Source organism: Macaca nemestrina, chromosome 1, assembly GCF_043159975.1.
Source record: "Macaca nemestrina isolate mMacNem1 chromosome 1, mMacNem.hap1, whole genome shotgun sequence".
NCBI lineage: Eukaryota > Metazoa > Chordata > Mammalia > Primates > Cercopithecidae > Macaca > Macaca nemestrina.
Genome location: NC_092125.1, coordinates 184330069 through 184356783, shown reverse-complemented (window position 1 = coordinate 184356783; position 26715 = coordinate 184330069). Strand labels below are relative to the sequence as shown.

The window sequence follows — 26715 nt, the reverse complement described above, 5'->3', positions numbered from 1 at the left end:
ATATATATACACACATACACACATACATGTATGTATAAATATATACACACACACACACATATATGTATATTCCAAATTTTATATATATATATAAAATATCCAGGAAATTTCAGATTTCTAGTGTTTATCCTGAAGTAGGAATTTTTCCATGACTTATTTGGAATATCAAAGGAGGTAATACCCAAGGAAAGTATTACAAACTTTTTTTGTTATAGTGTTTGCCTTGGTTTTGGGAAAGCTAGAATTAGAAAGACACTGGAGAAGATACTATAAATTTGAGATCTACAAGGTATTTTTCAGGTTTGAGTTAGGCCATTGCTGAGATTCCTAAATTAGGATAGACTCCTTGGAGCCAACAAAATCTAATATTCTGAGAGCCCATAGCCACTTCCTTATCAAACCCTGGGAATATTTATGATAATGGCTGCTGGGAGATAGGTTCAGGTGTAGGTAATCGACTCAAAGCATAAAAGAAACTCCTAGACACAGAGCACCAAGGTGGAAGAAAGAAAGGATGTTCAAAGGATGTAGCAAGGAGAATAACAATTATGATTTGCACAGATTAGTTAATAAAAATTCTAAACATAAAATTCCCTTTTGGAACAGATCTTTTATGGCATATTCATCCTGTATCCCAATATCTAGAACAGTGCATAGCACATGAAGGTGCTCAATGAAGTCCTATGAAGTTAAAAAAAAATCTAAACATCTGGCTTGAGGACAGGAAACTCTGAAGCAATGTAAGTTGCTTTGTATCCAAGTTCTGGGGATGGCAAGGTAAAAAATAGGAGATATTACATATACAAACAATGTGATGTGTTATGGTACCTTATGCCTAAGTGGCTTAATAAACTACAACAAACTCAATTCTGAAACTTTAGGCTTGTTCAGACCATTAGAGGAGTCCAATGACTGGACAATGGCTGCTGCTGAGTGCCTGCCAATATTGCGTAAGAGCACCAACTTAATTCTAAAGCATCATAATCCAAATGCAAGGACCCATTATTTCAAAATCTTGTCAAGAGCCCTAGCAGAGAAGACACAATACAGTTCATGAGAAAAAAAGAAGCAAAGTGAAATAATTAAGGCTTATGCATCTTCAAAAGCACAAAAAAGAACTCCAGAACTTAACACTTGGAAAAAATGGATGGTGATTATTGTTGCTGTAGAAGATCCCAACACAGAATACGGAAAAAGATATACAATGTCATTTTGAAGGCCTTCATGAGCAAATCAACAGTGATGTCCTTTTACTTGCAAGGTTTAAAGTAATCATCTATATATATGCCTATTAAAAGAGAAATGATTTCTATTATTATCTACTTGGGCTGGAACCAGAGACTCAATGCAAAGGCCTATCCCTTGCCCAGAAAGACTGAGAGAAGGAGCAGCAGATTAGTTGATTTGACACAGGAAAGCAAAAAATCATGCCCAAGTAGATATTTTTACCTTTCATAAACAGTTTTTATTATTGTCATCAAATGCCTCTACTTTTATAAACCTGAGCTTCTCAGCCCAACATTTATAGAAAATTGCCAAGTATCATTTGGAGATAAAAGCACAATTCAATATTTATGAATTGCTAGTTTTCTATAAATATAGACATTTGGAGACTATCTTCTCACTAGTCATTAATATTTAAACAGAGATCAAAGCTATAACAATATTAACAATTCCTTGCATTTGTATAGAGTTTTATATAATACTATTAATGATAGATGCCATTTGTTGAGCACTTAGTAAGTGCCAGGCACTTTGCATGTAAATTCTCATAACAAATTCAGTTCATTTTAACAGGCATTCACTTAACACCTACTGTGTGATAGATGAATAGATTAATAATACTAGGTTTTTGTCTTTGAAGTCTTTCATTTTGTTGTATTCAATCAATGTTTGTTGAATGAATAAATGAATGAATGAATTGGTTGAAAAGGTATTATGGGGTAACATAAATAACACAGGGCACTCTCTTACTCTTTATGGTCTTAATAAAGTACTTAACTTTTCCTTGCCTCAATTTTTTCATCTGTAATATACGGATATTTAAAAGTTCCATTGCAAAAATGTGGAAATAGTAACAACAAATATAAAGCATCTGACCCAGATGGCTTTGTAGTAAGTGGGGTAGTTATCATTACTAGTATTATTAATATTATTACTATTATTATTACAATTATTAACCAATCCTATCCGACTCCCCTCCTCCTCACTATAGCAATGGTACAAATAGAACTTTAAAATACACACACACAAAACACAAAAACCATGCAAAGCAAGAGAAAGCTACTGAACTGTAGTTCCTAATGTCCTCCTAGGTTATTATACATAATCTATGCTTAGGCTAGGAAAAGAAAAGAACCAACTTTATTTATGTTTCCAAAGATACCAAGATAAAAGCCAAACAGGACAGGAAGCTTACCAAATAACTGACTGTCTTTTCTCATAGTTGAATGCTGATCATTCCAAGCATAGGACCATATTTCCAACATTCTCAAGAACAGTACCCAAAGAATGGCCATACAGAAACCCATCCTCATTCTTCTCAGTGACAGTAAGTCTGATCCCCCGCTGTACAGCAGATAAACTTGAGCTCTGGGTAAAATTTTCTTTTTTAAAAGAATTATTTTTATTTTTTGGGGGGTCCATTAGTAGGTGCGTATACATATGGGGTCTGGGACCAATTTTCTAACCAGGAAGGAGTCTCATTCTGTAGATCACTTACCATTTTGGTCTGCTGGTAGATTTCACCATAGGGGCCATCCCATCTCTATAGAGACTCTTGGTTTTACTGAAGTTAACAATGTTGAAAATGACCCTCTGAAAAAGAAAGAGGGAGAAGTTCATCTTAAGACTATGCAATACAAATTGCAACTTCCTGATAATTAAGACAGGAAAGAAGAAACAGGGTTAAAGGCAGCCATATGGACTAGCAGCCAACTGTATAGTGAGAATACACAGTGCTCATGAGAATGTAATGTGTTTGTGCCAGCTGAGCATAGTAATTATGCATTAGCTCTGGAACCTGGAAACTTGAATTTTAGTACCAACTCTACTGCTTTTGAGTTGTGTGGCCTTGCCAAGCTACTAAACATCTGTTTCAGTATCCTGATCTGAAAAATGGGAATAATAACAGTACCTACTTCATAGGACTCTGATGAGAATTAAATTAATATATGTACAGTATTTGGAACCATACTTGGTACATAATGAATGTCATATAAGTTTTAGTTACTATTAACTGTACCCTTTCTCTTGACTGACCTAGAATTTACATAGAAATAAATCATATTATCATCAGGGTAAGAGTAGTACATTTAAAGTTCAAAAACACTAAAAATAGTAACTAAGAACAAAATTGCAATTAAAAAATTCTACAACTACTTGAAACCCCTTTGACTAGAACTGGAGGATATATATCCTCTTCTGTACCCTCTTTGTTATTTTCTTCTAGGGGTCGGGGTACTAGGCTCAACTCTAATCTTAGCATACGTTTATAGCACCATTGGTACTTGGGTAAATCTCTCCCCATCTCTGGGTCTTATCTTTAAAATGAGTGATTATGACATTCCAGATGCCTTTCCAAGAGGATAGTATAATTTTAAAAGATTGGATCTTTGTTTTAGCAAACAACTTTGTGGTAAGAGGGGAGGGAAGATTGTGAAAGAGAAGAGAAATGTGATGAAAAGACACTTGAAACCACTGAAATAGTCCAAAGGAGAGATGATGAGAGCTACAGGTAGAGCAGCCAGAATACCTCGAGAGAAGAAAAGATTTCAAGAGGTTACCACAGGCTAGCCTTTCTATCCAGGGACAGTGAAAAAACCATAAACATAAAAATTCATGTATCATTTTATTCAACAAATATTTATTGTGTGAGGTATTATATAGTATCAAGTGACAGTAATTTTATATACTTTTTAAACATTGGAAATATTCTCCTATAACCATAAAAAATAAATATGAACATCTTCATTTAATAAATGTAGAAACTATGGCTCAGAGAAGTTACCTAACTTGATTGAATTCATACTAGTAGATGAAAGAATTGATATTTGAATTCAGGGGATAAACTGATAAGATGTCTATGATTTTTACTCTTGAGTTAATCACTAAGATTCCAAAATTCCATAAACCTAAACAAGTCTATTTTCCAGGGGCAAAAAATAAATTTAATGGTAATTATTCAAGTCTTTAAAATTTTGTTTTGTTAAAAAAAAGAAAATCAAAACTATTTCCTCTGACCTCATGTTTAGGACTATAATAAAATGCTTTGTCCCATGAAATAAGCTTTGAGGGATAACTTGTGTTTTCCTTTCTCCCAGAGACCCAGCCATTTACCCCATCTCTAGGCATTTTGGTTTCAGGCCTCTCTTCTATCATTAAATTAAGTCATCGAGAATGTCCAAGGCTGTTCCATTATTAATGACCTAGACCTGCCTTTTGTCAATTCAATTACTTCACTCAGGGTCTTGGCTAGTATCTGATTTAAGAAAATCAATATTAAGGGGACAAATGGCCTTTGAACCTCAGAGGGCATAACCCCTCCCCCCCCGCTTCTTTTTTCTGAGATTCCAGTTATCAGATCCATTTCCAGTGAACCTGGAAGCCATACTGCACTTTCAGGATCTAGATTATTGATAAATACAGAGAGAAAGCTAATAAAGCAATGATGTAAACATGTGAAGCTGGAATAAAGAAATGAGAAAGTGAAACATACACTGATCATTAACATCCTACTGTGTGCCTAGGAAATTTCCCAGGTATTTTAAATATGCTATATTATTTTCTTAATCCATTTATAAATAAAAGTTGTTTATTTTAGCCCAGTTTTAGATGTGAGAAAATTGACACTTAAACAAAGTGGCTTGTCCTCCAAAAATTCCCAACCTATTGGTAGAGCTAGGACTTAAATCTTAGGTGTTTTGACCATAAAGATCATACCTTGTCTATAATATTACATGGAAACAGTAACATCATTTCTTACCATTCCCTGTTCAAGTATTTTTTATGTTTTCCAGCCATTTAGCAACATCGCTTGTGGTAGAGAGATTCAAAAGTATATGAAAGCAGACAGTACAGGAAACACTGAATTTCCATATTTTATACTTAATCATTAGTTTTTACTCAAAATGAATAAGAAGACGTGGCATCCATAAGATAATGGTAACCACAACAATAATAATAACAATTTCTGAGCACACACTATGTACCATAATCTGAGTTAAGCACTTCATTCACATTAGAACAATGTTTTATATATTAGAATAACCTAGTTGTAAATTAGAATCACTCGTATAGGTTTAAAATAACAGATGCTTGGGCCCCACCCCAGAGAGTGATATTTGATGCATTATCTCATTTGTTTTGAGGATAATGAACTTTTTGAGACAGGAACTATTTGTCACCACTTATTTACAGATGAGGGAGTGGTAATGTGATTAAGCAAACTAAAACCATATAACTAATAAGTAGCAGAGCTAGTATTTAAACCAAGTCTGTTGCCTCAGAAGAATAAGATTACAGACTTTTTAGCCAGATACACTTGGGATTGAATCCCAGTTTCACGTTCTGTGAGTTTAGGAAAGGTAATTCTTCTTTTTTTTTTTTTGGACATTGATTGTTTACATCCAAGATCGAGATGGTGACAGTATCCTACCACAGTTGTTTTAAGAATCTATAAGATTATATAAGTAAATCACCTGGCATATTGTATCTAGATCTAAACAGTTGTTCAGTATTTATTGAGCCTTTCCCTTCTCATCAATAAAGCCAGATCTTTGGGTACGTTACAATGTCTATCTTTCTTTAGATTAAAATTTTAACCTGAGCTTCTTGTTTCAGTAATATGGTGCTCTATCAGAGCTCTGCAAATAGTGACCACAGTACACTGTTAGTCTAAGAGTAGGTATAACCTTCAAGGCAGTCATATGTGAGGAATGGAGTACAGCCCATCCTGACCAAGGGGCTTATGGTGCTACTGAAAATGTGCAAGTTCCATTTCAGGTATAGGCCAAAGAGTGGTCCAATGTGGGTAAAGGTATCATGAACAGCCTGTGCGCAGTCCTAAAGAGAGGCCATGATTCTCTGTCTTGTCATATATGCAATACTTTTGTCAAATCATAACTACATTTCCCATTTAATATTGTTCACGTTAGTTGCAGGGACTATTCTAATGGGATTACAACAAGCTAAAAAAAGCTTATGCACAGCAATGAAAACTATGAACAAAATGAAGAGACAACCTCCAGAATGGGAGAAAATATCTGTAGACTATCCATCCTACAAGGGATTAATAAACTGAATATATAAGGAACTCAAACAACTCGATAGCAAACAAAAAAAATTAAAAATGGGAAAAAGACATGAATAGACATTTCTCAAAAGAAGACATACAAATGGACAGTAGGTATATGAAAAAATTATCAACATCATTAATCATCAAAAAATGCAAATCAAAACCACAATGAGATATCATCTCACCCCAATTAGAATGGCTATTACCAAAAAGACAAAAAATAAAATACGTTGGTGAGGATGTATAAAAAAAGGAACACTCATATATTGTTGGTAAGAATGGAAAGTAGTACAGGCATTACAGAACACTGTATGCAAGTTCCTCAAAATACTAAAAAAAGAACTGCCATGTGATCTAGAAATCCCACCACTGGGCATATATCCAAAGGAAAGGAAATCAGTACATCAAAGAGGTATCTGCAGTCCCATATTTATTGCAACATTATTTACAATAGTCAAGATATGAAATCAACCTAAGTGTGGATCAATGGATGAATGGATAAAAAATGGAACATTATTCAAAAATACATACACAATAAAATGTTATTCAGAAAAGGAATTAAATCCTGTCATTTGCAGCAACGTGAATGAAACTGGAGGTTACAACATTAAGTGAAACAATCCGGGCATAGAAAGACAAATATTGCATATTTTCACTTAGATGTGGGAGCTAAAAAAGTAGATTTCATAGAGGTAGAGAATAGAATGCTGATTACCAGAGGCTGGTAAAGAAGTTGGAGGATTAAGAGAAGTTAATTAATGGGTACAAAAATACAGATGGATAGAAGGAATAAGTTTTAGTATTTGATAGTACAGTAGGAAAATTATAGTTAATGACAATTTGTTATATATTTTAAAATAGCTAGAATAGAATTACAATGTTCCTAACACAGCGAAAAGATAAATGTTTGAGGGAGAGGGCAAGATGGCCGACTAGACTCAAAGAAATGGAATGGCTCCCATGGAGGGACTAAGATGACTGGTAGGCTTTAAACAGATCTTCAGAGGGGGCACTGAGAGTGGATGGAGGAAAGACACAGAAGCTGGGCTGAAGGGGGAAAGAGCTGGGAACCCTGAGCAGGTTACCACACACAAGAACTAATTTTTTTTTTTTTTTTTTTTGAGATGAAGTCTCATTCTGTTGCCAGTCTGGAGAGCAGTGGCACAATCTCAGCTCACTGCAACCTCCACGTCCCGGGTTCAAGGAATTCTCCTGCCTCAGCCTCCTGAGTAGCTGGGACTACAGGTGTGTGCCACTACACTTCGCTAATTTTTGTATTTTTAGTAGAGACAAGGTTTCATCATGTTGGCCAGGATGGTCTTGATCTTTTGACCTCATGATCTGCCCACATTGGCCTCCCAAAGTGCTGGAATTATAGGCATTGAGCCACTGCGACTGGCACAGAACTCATTTTTTGAACCACAACAGCTCTGGGGCAATGGAGTTGCCCACTTTCGCAACCAGCCTCTGGAACTCTGGCAGGAGGAGAACCCTCGACCACCATGCACAATTGAGGTGGCAGGGAGAGCTACTTTGAGAAGTGATAGAAGTAGCAAGCCAGCTGATGTGGAGCTCACAGGGTTTGGTGCAGGACCATCTCTAGTGGAGCGCAGCCAGGGACCACCTCTAGGCTTGACTTGGTCCCACAAGAGACTTTATCGCTAGGGGAACTGTTGGTCCTGATCTTTGCAGAACAATCTTCCATATCAGATGGGGCTGGTCCAACCTGAGCACCCTTTTGTCTGCTGGCCATTCCTGGGTCCCTGGCCATTCCTGGGTTCCCAGTCTGGCCATGTCTGCTTACAGGACAGTCTTGGTTTCCTTGGGGCCGCAAACCATATCTTCTGTGTGAGCAGACCATGTCTGACTGATGAAGAGCTCCAGTGAGGCAGCTTCAATGGACATGCACCAGCTGCACACTCTTTCCTCATACTGCAGCTTCCCCTTGGCCCACGGCAACTCCCCACATCACTTTGCTGGTGTGTGGATGCATGGATGGATTTTGTTTTACTTGCCCTTCCACACACATAAGTGCAGTATGCTCCCTCTCCCTTGCTAATAGCGATTGCAAATGGGGGCTTGGTGGGCACAGAGCCAGCAAACTCCACCCCTGCCAGTGCCCCACCCTTGCAGTAAGACTGCTCAGAGCACAGTGGATCCTCTTACACCATTAGCAATTTCTCTTGCTTGAGGGGCACAGAGAAGGCACCCAGACCTGCGCCAGCCCCAGAACCCCATCCCCAGGCCAACACCACCTCCAATGCAACCATGCACAGTCTCCAGCAGGGGCCCTGCCTCCTTACAAACTTCATTGTCTTGCTACTGTAGTGAATGCCTGCAGGGAAGCAGGCACCCCTGCATCTGCCAGCACTCCACTGCAGCTGCTGCACCTCAGTTCCCCCAGAACAGTGAACTCCAAAGCTTGAGCAGCTAGAGAACAAAGTTTGGGCGTGATACAAGTCCCTCAGAGTTAGAGCACACAGTCCAGGATTTGGGAGCTGAGTGTTGGCTCTCTAAAATCTACCAGAAATGAAGCCAGTTGGCTAGATCTGCCTTATACCACAAGCCCTCAAGGTCATCAAACAGGATAAAAAAAAAATCCAAAGGTCAACAACCTCAAAGACTGCAGGCCACAAAGATGAGAAAAATCAGTGCAATAACACTGAAAACTCAAAAAGCCAGTGAGTCTTCTTTCCTCCAAATGACCACATCGCCTTTCCAGCAAGCATTCAAAACTGGACTGAGATGATTGAAATGACAGAAATAGCATTCAGAATATGGATAAGAATGAAGTTCATTGAGCTACAGGAGTACACTGAAACCCAACAAAAGGAAAATAAAAATCACAGTAAAATAATGCAGGAGCTGACAGACAAAAATAATCAGTATAGAAAACAACATAACTAACCTGATACAGCAGAAAAACACACTACAAGAATTTCATAATGCAATTGCAAGTATTAATAGCAGAATAGACCAAGCAGAGAAAGGAATCTCAGAACCTGAAGACTGGCTTTCTGAAATAAGACAGGCAGACAAGAATAGGGAAAAAAGAATGAAAAGGAATAAATAAAACCTCCAAGAAACATGGGATTATGTAAAGACATCAAATCTACAACTGACTGGTTGTCCCTGAAAAAGATAGGGAGAATGGAACCAACTTGGAAAAATTATTTTAGGATATCATCAATGAGAACTTCCCCAACTTATCTAGAGAGACCAACATTCAAATTCAAGAAAAGTAGAGAACTCCAGTAAGATACTTCACAAGAAGATAATCCCAAGACACATAGTCATCAGATTCTCCAAAGTTAAAATGAAAGAAAAAATGTTAAAGGCAGCTAGAGAGAAAGGTCAGATAACCTACAAATGGAAGCCCATCAGACTAACAGCAGAACTCTCAGCTGAAATCCTACAAGACAAAAGAGATTTAAGGCCAATATTCCACATTATTAAATAAAAGAAATTTCAACCCAGAATTTCATATCTGACCACATTAAGCTTATAAGTGAAAAAGAAATAAGATCCTTTTCAGACAAACAAATGCTGAGGAAATTTGGTACCACCTGCCTTATGAGAGCTCCTGAAGGAAGCACTAAATATGGAAAGAAAAAACTATTACTAGCCATGACAAAAACACACTAAAGTACACAGGCCAGTGACACTATCAAACAACCACATAAACAAGTCCACAAAATAACCAGCTAACATCATGATAGCAGGATCAAATCCACACATATCAACACTAACTTTAAATGTAAATAAGCTAAAAGCCCCAATTAAAAGACACAGAGTGGCAAACTGGATAAAGAACCAAAACCCAGTGGTATGCTGTGTTCAAGAGACCCATCTTACAAGCAATGACACACGTAGGCTCAAAATAAAGAAATGGACAAAAATCTACCAAGCAAGCAAGCAAACAAACAAACAAAAAAACAGAAAAAAGCAGAGGTTGCAATCCTAGTTTCTGAGAAAACAGACTTTAAACCAGCAAAGGCCAAAATGACAAAGAAGGGCATTACATATGGTAAAAGGTTCAATTCAACAAGAAGATCTAACTATCCTGAACGTATATGCACCCAACACAGGAGCACCCAGATTCATAAAGCAAGTCTCAGAGGCCTTCAGAGAGACTTAGACTCCCACAAAATAATAGTGAGAGACTTTAACACCCCACTGACAATATTAGACAGATCACCTAGACAGAAAATTAACAAAGATATTCAAGACCTAAACTCAGCACTGGATCAAATGGACATGATAGATTCCTACAGAACTCTCCACCCCAAAACAATGTGATATACATTCTTTTCATTGCCACATAGCTCATACTCTAAAATTGATCACATAATTGGAAGTAAAATTCTCCTCAGCAAATACAAAATAACTGAAATAATAACAGTCTCAAAGACCACAGTGCAATCAAATTTGAAATCAAGACTAAGAAATTCAATCAAAACCATACAATTACATGGAAATTGAATAATCTTATCCTGAATGACTTTTGGGTAAATATCAAAGTTAAGGCAAAAGCCAAGAAGTTCTTTGAAATTAATGAGAACAAAGATATAACTTACCAGAATCTTTGGGACACAGCTAAGACAGTGTTAAGAGAGAAATTTATGGCACTAAATGCCCACATCAAAAAGTTAGAAAAATCTCAAGTAAACAACATAATATCACAACTAAAAAAGAACTAGAGAACTAAGAGCAAACAAATCTCAAAGCTAGCAGAAGACAAGAAATAACCCAAATCAGCTGAACTGAAGGAGGTTGAGACACAAAAACCCAAAAGATCAATGAATCCAGGAGCCACTTAAAAAAAAATAAAATAAAATGGACTGCTAGCTAGACTAATGAAGAAAAAAAGAGAAGATTCAAATAAACATAATAAAAAATGATGAGGAGTATATACCACTTACCCCACATAAATACAAACAACCATCAAAGACTATTATGAATACCCCTATGCACATAAGCTAGAAAATCTAGAGGAAATGGATAAATTCCTGGACACACATACCCTCCCAAGGCCAAACCAGGAAGAAATTAAATCCCTGAATAGACCAATAACGAGTTCTAAAATTGAGGCAGTAATACATAGCCTACCAACCAAAAAAAGTTAAGGACCAGATGGATTCACAGCTGAATTCTAGCAGATATACAAAGAAGATCTGTTACCATTCCTACTGAAACTATTCCAAAAAATTGAAGAGGAGAGAATCCTCCCTAACTCATTCTATGAGGCAGGCATCATCCTGATACCAAAACCTGGCAGAGATTAAAAAAAAAAAAAAAAGAAAAAGAAAAGAGAAAGAAAGAGAGAGAGAGAGAGAAAGAAAGAAAGAAAGAAAGAAAGAAAGAAAGAAAGAAAGAAAGAAAGAAAGAAAGAAAGAAAGAAAGAAAAGAAAGAAAGGAGGGAGGGAGGGAGGGAGGGAGGGAGGGAGGGAAGGAAGGAAGGAAGGAAGGAAGGAAGGAAGGAAGGAAGGAAGGAAAGAAGGAAGGAAGGAAAAAGAAAATATCAAGGCAATATCCTTGATGAATATTGATGCAAAAATCCTCAATAAAATACTGGCAAAGAGAATCTAGAAGCACATCAAAAACCTTATCCGATACAATCAAGTAGGGCTTATCCATAAGATGCAAGGTTGATTCAACATACACAAATAAATAAATGTGATTCATTGCATAAACTGAACTAACATAAAAACCATATGATTATTTCAATAGATGCAGAAAAGACTTTTGATAAAATTCAATATCACTTCATGTTAAAAACTCTCAATAAACTAGGTTTTGAAGGACAATACCTCAAAATAATAAGAACCATCTATGACAAACCCACAGTCAACATCAGTATTAAATGGGCAAAAGCTGGAAGCATTTCCCCTGAAAATTGGCAGAAGACAACGATGCCCTCTCTCACCAATCCTATTCAACAAAGTATTGTAAAACCTGGCCAGGGCAATCAGGCAAGAGAAAGAAATACAGGGCATCCAAATAGAAGGAGAAAGAGTACATCTATCCCTGTTTGTAGATGGCACTGTCCTCTCATCTCAGCCCTATCATGTCAGCCCAACTCCAGTAAAGTCTTGGGATACAAAATCAAAGTGTAAAAATCACTAGCATTCCTATACCACAAAACAGTCAATCCATAAGCCAAATCAGGAATGTAATCCCATTTACAATTGCTACAAAAAGAATAAAATACCTAGGAATACAGCTAACAAGGGAGATGATAGATCCCTACAAGGAGAAGTACAAAACACTGCTCAAATAAATCAGAAATGACATAAACAAATGAAAAAACAGTCCATGTTCATGGATAGGAAGAATCAATATTGTTAAAATGGCTATACTGCCCAAACCAATTTATAGGTTTAATGCTATTCCTATTAAACTACCATGGAGATTCTTCACAGAACTAGAAAAAAGAACTATTTTAAAATTCATATGGAACCAAAAAGACCCCAAATAGCCAAGATAATTCTAAGCAAAATGAACAAAGCTGGAGGAATCACACTGCCCAACTTCAAACTATGCTACATGGCTATAGTAATCAAAAATAGCATGGTATTGGTATAAAAACAGACACATAGACCAATGGAACAGAATAGAGAACCCAGAAACAAAGCTGCACACCTAAAACTAACTGATCTTCAGCAAACCTGACAAAAACAAGCAATGGGGAAAGGATTACCTATTCAATAAATGGCGCTGAACAACTGTCCAGCCATATGTAGAAGATTGAAATTGGACCCTTCCTCACACCATATACAAAAATTAACTCAAGATGGATTAAAGACTTAAATGCAAAACTGAAAACTATAAAAACCCTGGAAGACAACCTAGGTAATACCATTCAGGACATAGTCACAGGCAAAGATTTCATGACAAAGATGTCAAAAGCAACTACAACAAAAGCAAAAGTTGATAAATGGCATCTAATTAAACTAAAGAGCTTCTAAAAGCAAAATAAATTATCAGTAGAGTAAACAGACAACCTACAGAATGGGAGAAAAATTTTTGCAAACTATTAAGTCTGGACAATGGTCTAATATCCAGCATCTATAAGGAATGTAAATAAATTTAAAAGAAAAAAAACAAACAACCCTATTAAAAAATGGGCAAAAGACAAGATCAGACACTTTTTAAAAGAAGACATACATGTGGCCGAAAATCATGGAAAAAAGCTCAGCATCACTAATCATTAGATAAATGAAAGTCAAAACCACAATGAGATACTATCTCACAGCAGTCAGAACGGCTACCATTAAAATGTCAAAAAATCGATAATGGCAAGACTGTGGAGAAAAAGAAATGAGTATACACTGTTGGTGGGAGTATAAATTAGTTCAACCATTTTGGAAGACAGTGTGGCAATTCTCCAGAAACCTAAAGACAGAAATGTCATTCACCCCAGCAATCTGATTACTGGGTATATATTCAAAGGAATATAAATCATTCTGTTATAAAGACACATGCATGCATGTGTTCAGTGCAGCACTGTTCAAAAAGCAGAGACATCAAATCAACCTAAATGCCCATCAATGATAGAGTGGATAAAGAAAATTTCATACACATACACCATGGAATACTATGCAGCCATAAAAAGAATAAGACCATGTTTTTTGCAGGGACATGGATGGAGCTGGAAACCATTTTCCTTAGCAAACTAAAGCAGGAACAGAAAACCAAATATGGCATGTTCTCACTTATAAGTGGGAGCTAAATGATAACACAAGGACACACAGAGGGGAACAACACACACTGGGGCCTATAGGAGAGTAAAAAATGGGAGGACAGAGATCAGGAAAAATAACTAATGGGTACTAGGCTTCATATCTGAGTGACGAAATAATCTGTATAGAAACCCCCATGGCACAAGTTTATTTATGTAACAAACTTGCACATGTACCCATGAACTTAAAAGTGAAAAAAACACAAAAAGTAGTAACAAATTTTTTAAAAAAGATAAATGTTTGAGGTAATGTACATCCTAATTACCCTGATTCGATCATTATACATTCTATACATATATCAAAACATCACATCTACACCCAAAAATGTACAATTATAATGTATCAATTAAAAATTATATAAAATTTAAAAAGGCATTTATTGATACAAAGTCAATAATTAAAAATCAATTGTATATCTATATACTAACAGTCAACAATTAGAAAATAAAATTTTATTGTGATAACAATTATGATAGTATCAAATATCAGATACCTATAAATAAATGTAATCAAAAGTGCAAGACTTCAAAACGCAAAACTACAAAACATTGTTGAGACAAATCAGAGTGTTAAGTAAATGGAAAATCTATCATAGTCATAGATTGAAGATTCATTATTAAAATCTATGTAATTCACTAAAATCCCATTGAAGGTGTCTGTGTCTGTGTTTATGTGTGTTTACATACCTAAAATTTGACAAGTTAATTAGAACATTTATGTAGGAGTTCAGAAGGCCAACAAAAGCAGCAACAGACTTTTAGATAGCAAGACTTACTGTAATGTTATAGTAATTAAAACAATTTAGTTTACATTGCTATGGATCTGTATAGCTAGACCAATGGATCACAACAAAGAGCCTGGGAATACACTAAATACATATCAAAAACATTGTAGATCAGATGAAAATCTGAACTATTGATGAATGGTCCTATATCAATGGGCCATCCATATGGAACAAACAAAGCTGGATCTCTACCTCACACCAAATACAGAACTAAAACCCAAACACATTAAGAAATAAAATGCACAAAGCAAAACACAGCAGATTAGTTTATGGACTCAAAGTATGTACTTTTTTTAAACAAAGCACCAGAAGCATAAACTAAGAAGGAAAAGATAGACACATATGAGTATTTTACAAAACAAAACTATGTAAAAAGATACCACAGAAAAATGAAAATGAAAGCCAATGATCGAAAAAAAAAATAGCATAACCCTCACAATGGGTTAATATGCAAATTTATAAAGAACTACTATAAATCAAAATATAAAAGACCAACAATACAATAGAAAATAGGCCAAGTATATAATCAGACAAGATATAGAAGGAGGAATGTAAAGGTTTGTAAATTAAACATATGAATAGATGATTGCTCCACTAGCAGTTGAGGAAATATAAATACAGAAAATAATGAAATTTCTTATCCATCATATCAGCAAAAAAGTAAATCTAATATCGAGTACTAGCATATCTAATAACAAGTATTGGTAATTATGAAAGAACAACGATTTTGAACATTGCTGGTAAGCATGTAAAATAGAAGAGCCTCTTTAGAGGGGTACTTGACAATAAAGATGTTTATAATCTATAACCTAGCAATTCTACTTCTATGTGTTCTCCTTAAACAAATTTTGCACATTGTGTAAGGAGACATATACAGGATTGTTCACTGTACCACTATTCATTTATAATAGTAAAACAAAAAAGTAACTAAAACCACTTAATTTAAAAAACTGGATAAATTGTGGTTCATTAGTACAAAATACTGTTGAGCATTTAAAATGAATGCATTAGAGTAACATTTATCAACATAGAGAAACTTCCAAAAACTATGTTTAATGAAAATGGCAAGCATTTTAACACAAAACAGTAGTATATTTGTATATTTGTAGTATATTTGTATACTTGTATATAATACAAGTATAATAAAAGTACAAAATTATACATGGTAATAATAATTTCAGAAATTTGGTAACTTCTGAGAGAAAGAAAGAGGTAAGCAGAGAGGAGGTTAGCTATATCCGTAATGACTTAGTTATCAAAATCAATAAAAGCAAGCAGGATCTGAAACGTGACAAAATGTTAATATCTGCTTTATTTTATTGAGTGTTTTTATATAATGTATATATGAAATTTCCCTAATTTAAAATTTAAAAAACTTTAATTCATGAGAAACTTTAGTGTAAAATATGAAGTAGTAGCATAATGTAGTTTTTTCCCAAATGGTTAGTAAGTTGTGCCAATATCATTTACTGAATAAGTCATTCCTTTCTAATTTTAAATGCTACCATTTCCATATAATAAATTTTTATATGCTTGGGTTTATCTCCGGAGTTCAATTTCTTTTCCACTCATCTGTATGTTTATCCTAATGACAGCCTCCCATAATTTTTTTTTTTTTTTTTGGAGACAGAGTCTCACTGTGTCACACAGGCTGGAGTGCAGTGGTGCGATCTCTGCTCACTGCAACCTCTGCCTCCTAGGTGCAAGCAATTCTCCTGCCTCAGCCTCCCGAGTAGCTGGGACTACAGGTGCACACCACCACACTCGCTAATTTTTGTATTTTAGTAGAGACAGGCTTTCTCTGTGTTGCCCAGGCTGTTCTCGAACTCCTGAGTTCAGGCAATCTGCCTGCCTCGGCCTCCTAAAGTGCTGGGATATAGGTGTGAGCCACCATGCTCGGCCCTTCCAATAATTTTGATGATTGTAGTTTCATGATATGTTTCAATTTATATTAGGGCAAATCTCTAGTGAATGTTTTCCTTTTAAGGTTTATTTGGTTTCATCCACAGTCAGTTATGGTTATTTTCTTTCATAATTTATTTTGTTTATGCTTCCTTACTATGTTTTAACATTTTTCATTATAATATAAAACATTTCCTTAAAATATTTTCACATTTTTCCTTCTTTGTTTAGTTATTATAAATGGTTATATTTAAACTTCAAAGTGAATTTGAGTCCATAACTTAGGCATGAGTATTTTTTATTATGAATGATGTCAGTAACTCCTTTGAGACTAACGCTTGGCACTTAACCTACTCTGATAATACAGAATGTTTATAACTCAGTGGGGAAAAGCTGTTTGGAGTATGTCTGATAACATGTTCTAACCCTATGGCACCATGTACAAAGGTTGGTGTGAATTGGGCAGAACTACACAGAAATTTAGGATGAATCTGCCTTGGTGTCATGACATATAAAAGATTATATAGATAATATGGTATGGGACTGAGTTGGGGATAAAATCTAGATCTCTGTTTGTTCAGAGATCAGCTCCTTCAGCTCCTTTACTTCAGAGCCATATTCCCAGTTTTTATATTGCCTATTGGGAGCACAACCTGATTCCCAGCATTGTGGAAAGAAATGCTGGAGTTTCAAGCCTACTTCTCACTATGTGATTTATCATCTTTCTGAGCCTGTTATTTGTAGGGAGGAAACTCACACCCATCTGGTAGTGTTCTTAGAATTAAATATAATTGCCAAGACAATGTGTTCAGGGAACAATAAAAGACTACATATATATGTACATGAACCTATACATTTACATACATTGCATACAATGCATAGATATGTTGCATATATATGTATAGCTTCATGTACATATATATGAATATGTACATGTGTATATAGACACATATGTATACACATATGTGCATATATGTATGTAAGGATATAGAGAGACAGATCATATGTATGATTAAGCTAAGTCTCCTTCCCATGAAGAACCAAAAAGTTGCCACCTGAAGTCTTCAAAAATGCTGAACAATCCTGGGCCTCATATATCAAAAGCATGGAGTCTGGATAATCACTAGATGAAAAATGAATCCTTATCTATTATAAGTTGATGTTGAAGAGTCACAGGGAACCAACAAAGTTTGTTAATTAGCTGCACCTGTGTCTTGTTAACTGGAAACTGTCAGAATCTTCACACAGATACTGCAGTCTGACAGAGAGGATAAAAAAAAAAAATGGCTTGCAGATTGCACATCAGAAGATTCTTCTCCCTCACTGAAAACTTGTGAGAAGGCAGCCAAAAGAGGTAAAAGGGGAATGGAGCAAAACATTCTCATCAAGAGAAGTTTAGCATATCAAACAAGGGCATTCGCAACATGACAGAAAGAAGAAAAAGATATTTCAGGGAGACTCTTTCTTCTCCCTACTCAAAATAAATATCCACCAACATACAGACAAAAAAAAGCCTCTCTTTTCCTCAATCTGACAGCATTTCCTACGTAGAATTTTGTTTTAAATTTTAGCACTAATTCAAAACATATTCATTTAATCATAATTTTAATATTTATTAAATAAACAGTTATGGGTTTCCTACTCTGCTATGTGCTGAGATTATATACATTAATAAGACTGGGCCCTTTGCCCCTAAGTGAGGAAAATAGACATGTAAAAAAAACACACACACACACACACACACACACACACGCTGCTAAGGTAGAGTCTGCAGCCAGCCTAAGGGAAGGAGAGGTGAATTTTTACTGAGAAATAAGGACTGGCCAGGCAGGAGAAAACACATGGAAGACATTTCAGTCATAGGGAGCAACAAGAACAAAGCCTAAGTGGTAATTCTGGAGCTGGGTAGGGCAAGAGATGAGACTGTGTCATTAAGACAGATGAGCATGTTAAAAAGTTTTAACTTTCACTGAAAGTAATATGAAGGGCCTATTGAAGGGGTTTAATTGTAGGTGTGAAAGGTTCAGATCTGTGTTTCATAAAGAGCACCTAAGACTGCACTGAATGACTGTTCCAGGATTTATACTGGTCTCTGCAGAGTCAGCTGAATAAGTAAATGCTCTACTCTGAGGAAACTCATACTCTTAAGGAGAAAACAAGCAAGTAAACAAGTTATTGCAAACCCAGTGTCATCAATGCAAAACTAGAAGAATATGTCAAGAACTCTTGGAGCTTTGGGTATAGCGCACAGACGAGAGTGATTACATCTGCCTGAATGGGAAGAGTATACTTTCTTTTGAGCCACTTCCCAAAAGATGATGTGCAGTTCTGAGTCAAATCACTTTGCAATTAGTACCACAGTGCATTTCCCCTCCTAGTTGTTTCCCCTGCATAGAGGTGCTACAGAGTTAATAGGACAGATGAAATAAGAGGTATATACATCTGTTTTTTTTTTAATGGGCACAGGGAAAGAAGCTATAGGTTTTCTCAGTGCTTCTGAAATTCTCAAACAGGAATGCACAGGTTTCTAAACTCAGGCAAAACCAAAATCCCTTTTCTTTTTCTTTTAAACACACACACACACACACACACACACACACACACACACAAAAAATAGCTCACTCTATTGCACAGGCTGGAGTGCAATGGTGTGATCATAGCTCATGCAGCTTTGAACTCCTGGGCTCAAGTGATCCTCCTGCCTCAGATTCCCAAGTAACTGGAATTATAAGTACAAGCCACAGTGCTTTGCCTTCTTTTTAAAAATTTATTCAGTACCTCCCTTGAGGGGGCCTTTCTACCTGCTGCATGATTTCTCACACGGCTATCCACTTCTGGTTTCTATTAGGTATATACTTCCATTGGCTTTTGTTATTTTATAATAAAATGAGGAAGGATTTGAGTCCTGGATTACCTTGCTTAATGGTGGCACAGCCTTGTCTTGATGAGACATTTAATGATAGTCTATTTTCTTACAAATGCATACAAATCATATGTGCTAGACTGAAAGTTGTTCAGAATTATTTTGCTTACTCTGTATCCATATTCTTTATACTATGATTTTGCTGCTCCTCCCATCAAAAGGTGACCCCTTTGAATTTGGGCTGATCTTGTGATTGGTTTTACCCAATAAAAACTGGTAAAATGATGGTATAGCAGCTTTAAGCCAAGACCTCAAGAAGCCTTGTGTAGTTCCATATTCTCTTTGAAATCCTGCTATCAGCATTTGATCAAATCTAGGGTAGGGTGACAGTGGATGAGACCACATTGACTAGAGCTCAATGATTCCAACTGAAGCCATCTTAGACCAACATATAGACACCAAATATATGAGAGCACCCAGACAAGATCAGCAGATTAATCTATAGTTGATCACTAATACAGAAAAACCATCCGGTTGGCCCATGGACTTATGAACATTAATAAATGTTTACTGTCTTAAGTCACTGGTTTTTAGTGTGCTTCGTTATGGAAAGAAATCAAAATATTTTATCCCAAAATATATTTCTTTGACATATTTTGAGATGGCTGTTCAGAGAGCCAACACATAGAAATAACCCTGCAAAGCTCTATTTTGTGTGGGAAATCTGTGTCTGTAGAGGATTTGAATTGATACAACCAGGCCTTTCCTTTCCCAGACCCAGAAAAGATTAACTGAGAGTCTGACACCTTTAAAGGTCTGATAATAACATTTATCATCTGTTCTGTCTGAAGGCTACTACCTGTGAGGTTTCATTTACATAAAAGACCATGTTGTTAGTCAAGGCCCCTCTTCTTTCCCTCCCATAAGCTGTCTTGCCACCATGTCCCAATTTACCACCACAATCTGTTTTGGCCATGCTCTGAGCCACCATTCTTCCTATAAGATCAAGGTGGTATATAAGGTTCTGCATCCCATTGGGAGTTAGGGTAATCATTTTGTGATTTTTTCTCTATGTACATGTTAATAAATTTATAATTCTTTTCTCTGATTAATCTGCCTTTTGTGAGTTGATTTTTCAAACAAGCTCTAGAAAGTGAAGGCGAAGTTTTCCTTTAATCCCTGCAATTTCGGCACTGTGAGCAGAATACCACAACACCACTCTTCTTGAATCTGCAGTTAAGGGAACCCAGGACCTGATAAACTGATAAAAGAATAAGAATTTCTTAACAGCCAGGCTCCAACCTCTCTCTGTGCAATCTGGTCAAGCAGATGGTAAAAATCACTGTCTCTCTTTCCTCTGCAAAATTTTGATTAACGGGAGAAAAGGATTTGTGTGACTAGTCTTGGGGATAGTGACTCTGGTGTACTTTTTGGTGCTTTCTGGCATGCATATTCATATTGTTTGGTCTCTCTTCTCCCAGAAATAGTTTTTCCTTGTCCTTGTTTTTCTGTACTGTTCTGTGATAAAGAAGGGTAGTGAGTGAGATTCCCTCTCGTCTTGTTTTGTGTCCTTGAAAGCCCACTTGTGACCAAGTAGGAGCTCTCTCTCTTGGTTTCCACCATCTGGGAGGCATGATTTTCAGGTCATGTCAGGTGGTCAGTCTCAAATTGGCTGGGAACCCAAACACACTGTTTATTCCAAGCATGTTAAGCTCTCAGGGGGATATTTTTTTTCCCACAACCTTTGTGGCTTGGTTAGTTCTGGGAAAGTCTAATCCTAGGAGGCGCTACATGGTATTACAGATTCACAGGTCTGTCACTGGTGGGTCCTCACAAACTGATGGGTTACACAAACACTGTCCTCAACTGTCTGTGACAACATCCTTTTGCCTATTCCTGGGAGTAAAATTTTTTGTGGGGTGGGGGATCTTTAGGATTGCCTCTTCTATTTCATCTCTAGAAAACACTTATTTTTCTAAACCTAGAAAATTACGTCCTGGGCTTTCCATAAAGAGGTTATTAGACTGAGTCACTACTGGAATAAGTACATCACTGGAAATTCAATTATCAATGGCAAAAAGATCCTTTAAATTTGACTCCTCAATTTTAAAAAAGGAGAGATTTCTTATTCTAAACAATCGATGAGAATATCAAACTAAAAGAAAAACATAATAGTGCCATGACTAGTCTTAAAATTCTCTTGACAAAATTAAAGAACAAAAATCTAACCTAAAATAAAGTGAAAGTCCTTTGAAAGCTCAAACTGCCAACTGTGGATTTCCTATGGGATTCACAATGAAGGCTACTCCACCTTGTAGTCTAGTAGTTAAAACTCCACACTTTCACTGCCATGGTCTAGGTTCAATTCTTAATCAGAGAACCAGTCTATTTCAGTTGATATTTATGTAACTTTTGATTTTTGAAGGTAAATATTTATTAATCTTGTCCTTCCATGAGCAGCTTTTGATTTCTTATATTCTTCGATCTATGGGGGCATATGGGACTTTATGACTTTGTGTATAGATGATCAGTTAAGAAGCTGAGACCCCAGTAAATATGGCCAGACGGATGTGGGTTGTACACCACTTGCACATAAAACTTTTCTTTCTGCAAACTGTCTTTGGGGTGGTTCTCGATCTTATGAGGTAGGAAGGTATTTTTGTTTAAAAAAAAAAAAAAATCAAAAGCCAGAAATTTCAGCTGTTTGTCCTGGCTAAAATCTGATAAGAAGAGATTTCAAAGGGTTGTGTTTTTTCTAGTTCAAAGTCAACTCAATTAAAAGATAGCACACACACATGCGTGCACACACACAAACGTACGTATACCTATCTAAAATAGTTTTGGTGTTCTCTCTTTTCCGATTCTGGTTTTAGATTTTTGAGTCGACTAAAACCCTTTTTAAATTATGTATTTTGTCTGTCTGTTCACTTCCTTTCTTACAAAATATTCTACAATTTACTTTTATTCCTCCTACTCCTCCTTCTTCTCCATCTTTGGTACCACATAAAAAAATCTAAAAGAGATTTCCAATGACTTGGACCTCTTAATAAACTCAGAAAAAGGTACCCCTTCACCCCATTTGTGGGGCCTTCTATTTTCCTTCTAGTTTCAAGAGTCATGGGATACTCTCAGGTCTAAAACTCTACTGTCTTTTATAATAAATTATTTCATCTCCTTGGCTTTTGAGGGTACCAAAAGTTACTTCATGCTGTGACAGAAAACTTGGCCTTTGTGTGTACAATGGATGTCAGGTCACTGGTAAGAACTACAGTCTTGGAAGTGGCTGGCAGTGGTTACAATAAATGTTACTTGTTACCTTGTCACAATAATGTTATTACTACAGGAGGCCACTCATTTCTTTGTGCATTTAGTTTTAAAAACATGCAGTTTAAATACTTAGAAAACTGTCTTTATAACGGAGTAAAATATAAAACTGTTGCGTAGCCCAGTCCCATGGTGTTTCCCTCTTTTTGGAGACCCAGGGTTCAGCGTAAAAATAAAATCCTTGATTTTAAAAAATCTAAATTCTCTGCCTTCTCGCTGTGTCTACTTTTCATGTATATAAATTATTAGGCTCTAAACATGACAAATGCTAATAATTTAAATTATTGTGCTCTGTTCCTTAATGGGCTCCACCCTGAGCACAGCGGTTCAATTAAAAAACAGACTAAATTTAAAATTACTCATCTAAATAAAATTAGTCTTATAAAATCCAGTGGTAAATTCCTATGATTTTATGTTACCTTGACAAATGTGTTTAATCTTCCTCTAACACACCTAAACTTTTTATTTAAAAAGTTAAAATTGTCTCTGTGCTTTACATATAAATTTACTACGCTGTTTTCTCTAAATCTCAGTAAGGGGCTTTGGCCATGTGTGACAGATAAACATTAACACTTTACATTTAAAAAGACACAGTTTAAATCCAGCTGTCCTTTTATACTAGTGACTTATGCCAATCTCATAACTAAAATTTTAAAATAAAAACTGTAAAGTCCTTATGTCTGTCTATATCTTTATACATACATGTGTATATGTCTGTATATATACTATCTGATACCATTGACTTATAAATAAATACTCATTAATTAACTAGTCTAATACTTGTCAAGTTCATATAATTTTAATAATCTATAGTAAATAAAGATAATTTTAAAATTGTTAGTAAAATAAAATACATCTTAAGGATTTAGTTTACACATTTTTGCCTGGGTGTATTAGTCATACGAGTTTATACTGTCTCTACTAGATGTTTTAAAGTTATAAATATGTTACTTCCATAATATTTTCAACTACTTAATTTGTCTGTGAGCTTATATCTTGAAATTTCAGCCTTTAAATCCTAAGGTCTAGAGAAGTGGCTATGGCAAGGCTGGGGACACTCCTAGGCAGTATTCTCACAGGCCCAGAGCAGTGCCTCCTGGCTGTGATGGGAAAAGTTAGATCCACCAGACATTGTCTTCATTACTCTAACTTTTGTCATTGGCTCTAAATCTGGCACATGATTAAAATTACCAACTTCCTAGGTTTTTCACCAAAAAATAAGGGTTACTGAGAGTTAACATTATAAGTAATATACATAATTAAAACTACTAAATATAAAATAGTCTATACAAAAAGTATATTAAAAATAAAAATATTTTTATAAAAGAATATAAACGTGGTTTTTGTTATAAAATAATTTTATCTAGTTTAGAAATGTGTATGTTACTTTCAATAAAAAATAATAAAACTAAATACAAAAATATTTAAAAATTATAAGAGGTTATACAAGAGTTTATCAAAATCTTTTGTGTATACTCAAAACTCATTAAAATTAAATTTGTTTATAAGATTTTATGAAAATTAAATTTAGTATTAATAATATACTAATAGGAAGGAAGAATCTAATTTTCTATTTTAAGTAAAATTTTCATACAATATTAAAAAATATTTTTCTTTACTTTTATTATTTATTTATTTATTTATTTTTTGAGACGGAGTCTCACTCTGTCACTCAGGCTGAAGTACAGTGGTGTGATCTCAGCTCACTGCAAGCTCCACCTCCTGGGTTCACTGCATTCTCCTGCCTCAGCCTCCCGAGTAGCTGGGACTACAGGTGCCCGCCACCACACCTGGCTGATTTTTTTTTTTTTTGTATTCTTTTAGTAGAGATGGGGTTTCACCACATTAGCCAGGGTGGTCTTGATCTCCTGACCTCATGATCTGCCTGCCTCGGCCTCCCAAAGTGCTGGGATTACAGGCGTGAGCCACCATGCCCGGCCGATTTTTGTTTACTTTTAAATAAACTACCCAAGAAAGACAGAAGAGAGACAGATTGAGTTTGCCTCATACTGTCTTTACTAGATCTTTCGATTATTTGGGAGACAGCCTCTTCTCTATTAATAAAGTTATTGCTTTTTAAAATGTCTGAATTATCACTTTGGCTAAATGAATATTTTACAGTAACCTGTGCTCCTATTTTGATATCAACTGTTTTAAACCTTTAATATTTGACACACTTCTCACAGTCATATTTCAAATTCTAAATTCAGTGGTTAGACCTGAAATTAACTTTTCATATATTAAGGCCCATGAGAGTTCAAGAGAGATATATTGGAATTATATTGCATGTTACAATTATATAAAAAATTGCCAAATAAAAAATGATATTTAACTTTTTTTGAGTTGTACTTGTAAAAATGTATTATTAATATGTGTTCTAAAATTGTATGAGATTACAAACATACTGATGTGCTTTGGTATATGATAACAGTATATGTTAACAGTAACAATTATGATTATGTCAAATTGTATGCCATAGAAATAACAAAATCTCATTGTCAATTGTTATGGTTATTCTAACACTTTTTAAATCCACAGACAAATTATTGTTTTACTTTGATTCTTCCTAAAAAGTAGTTTATAGTCAGGTACAGTACAAAATTTGCTTATTTTTCAAATAAATTCGTAATATGGACCTTGACAAGTACTCTTAAGTACATGCTTCTGATACCTTTAGAAATCATACTATTGGACTAGGTAAAAAATTCTAGGACTCTAATGAAAAAGCTAATGTATTCATGACTATTGCTAGCTCAACATCAAGCAGAACAAGAGTTAATTCATGGGGCTAAACTAATAAAGGAGTCAAATAATTTTTATAACTTTTTAATTTAAAATACTGCTGATTCCTTTTATGCTTTGTTTTCCAGCATTAAGAAAGCTCTTTTGAACTATTTAGAGCTTGCAACAATTGGGTAAAGTATATATTTGTGAACGAAATTAAAACATTTATCTTTCACACATAATTTCTCCAGAATTTAAAAATTATTTTCGAGTATTCTTAATTAATGACAGCAGTTATTTACCTTAGTTGATAAGAATCTGTTTTCTTTTGTCACAGGATATAATTAATGACACTAGTTATTTTACCAAGACTTTGACTGGAACGATATATTTTCAGATATGACTAAACTACTCTGAGAAGTTGAGATTAACTTCACAGAGCTAATAAAAAGCCCTTGAAAAAGAGGGGCCTGATGCCTTATCTACATGGTTTCTTTATAAGGTTCCAGACCTGTGGTAAATAAAATATATCACTTTCTGACAGGCCCATGCACCTCAAGATTTTGGGGCCTCAAAAAGAGAGAAGTTCACCAGTTTGTACAGCATTACAGGCACACTCTGATGACAAATCCTTGGCTTGGTTTCTTAGCCTCAAGGCTTTTAAAAGTCTAATATTAGATTCCTGATTAAAAAGTTCCAACAAAGTCAACTTTAAAAGAGCCTATATGGCCAGTCACTATTGTTACTACACTTTATACAAATAGTCATGCCAAGAATAATAAGACTAAAACTTACTTTCAATTTCATAACTAAATTAGTCCCATTATAATTTAATCTTAGTAAAACTGGGAACCAGAGAGAGAAAAAATGTTTCAGGAAAAAACCCATAGTATACCTGTTATTAGATTCTAGCCTTGCCCATAGTTTTTGAGTTTTTATTGTTTTCCTATAATTTACACTGTATCCTAAATTCTTTCTTGACTACAAGTCTCCAAACAATTTTTTTCAAATTATTCTGATTTTTCTCAATTAAAATCACTAAAAATTAAAATTACTTTTCTTGAAGCCCTATAAACTAAAA

At 35.3% G+C, this 26715-nt stretch overlaps 1 protein-coding gene across 19 annotated transcripts in view; it reads right to left on the bottom strand.

The window, feature by feature from the left end:
• LOC105495012 (BEN domain-containing protein 5) overlaps positions 1 to 26715 on the bottom strand; it is a 1475945-nt gene that overhangs the window by 768231 nt on the left and 680999 nt on the right. For all 19 annotated transcript variants that reach the window (XM_011764134.3, XM_011764137.3, XM_011764138.3 and 16 more), the window contains one exon: positions 2723 to 2817. In XM_011764134.3, coding sequence (XP_011762436.2) covers positions 2723 to 2817 — 95 coding nt within the window. The remainder of the gene's footprint in view (positions 1 to 2722; positions 2818 to 26715) is intronic.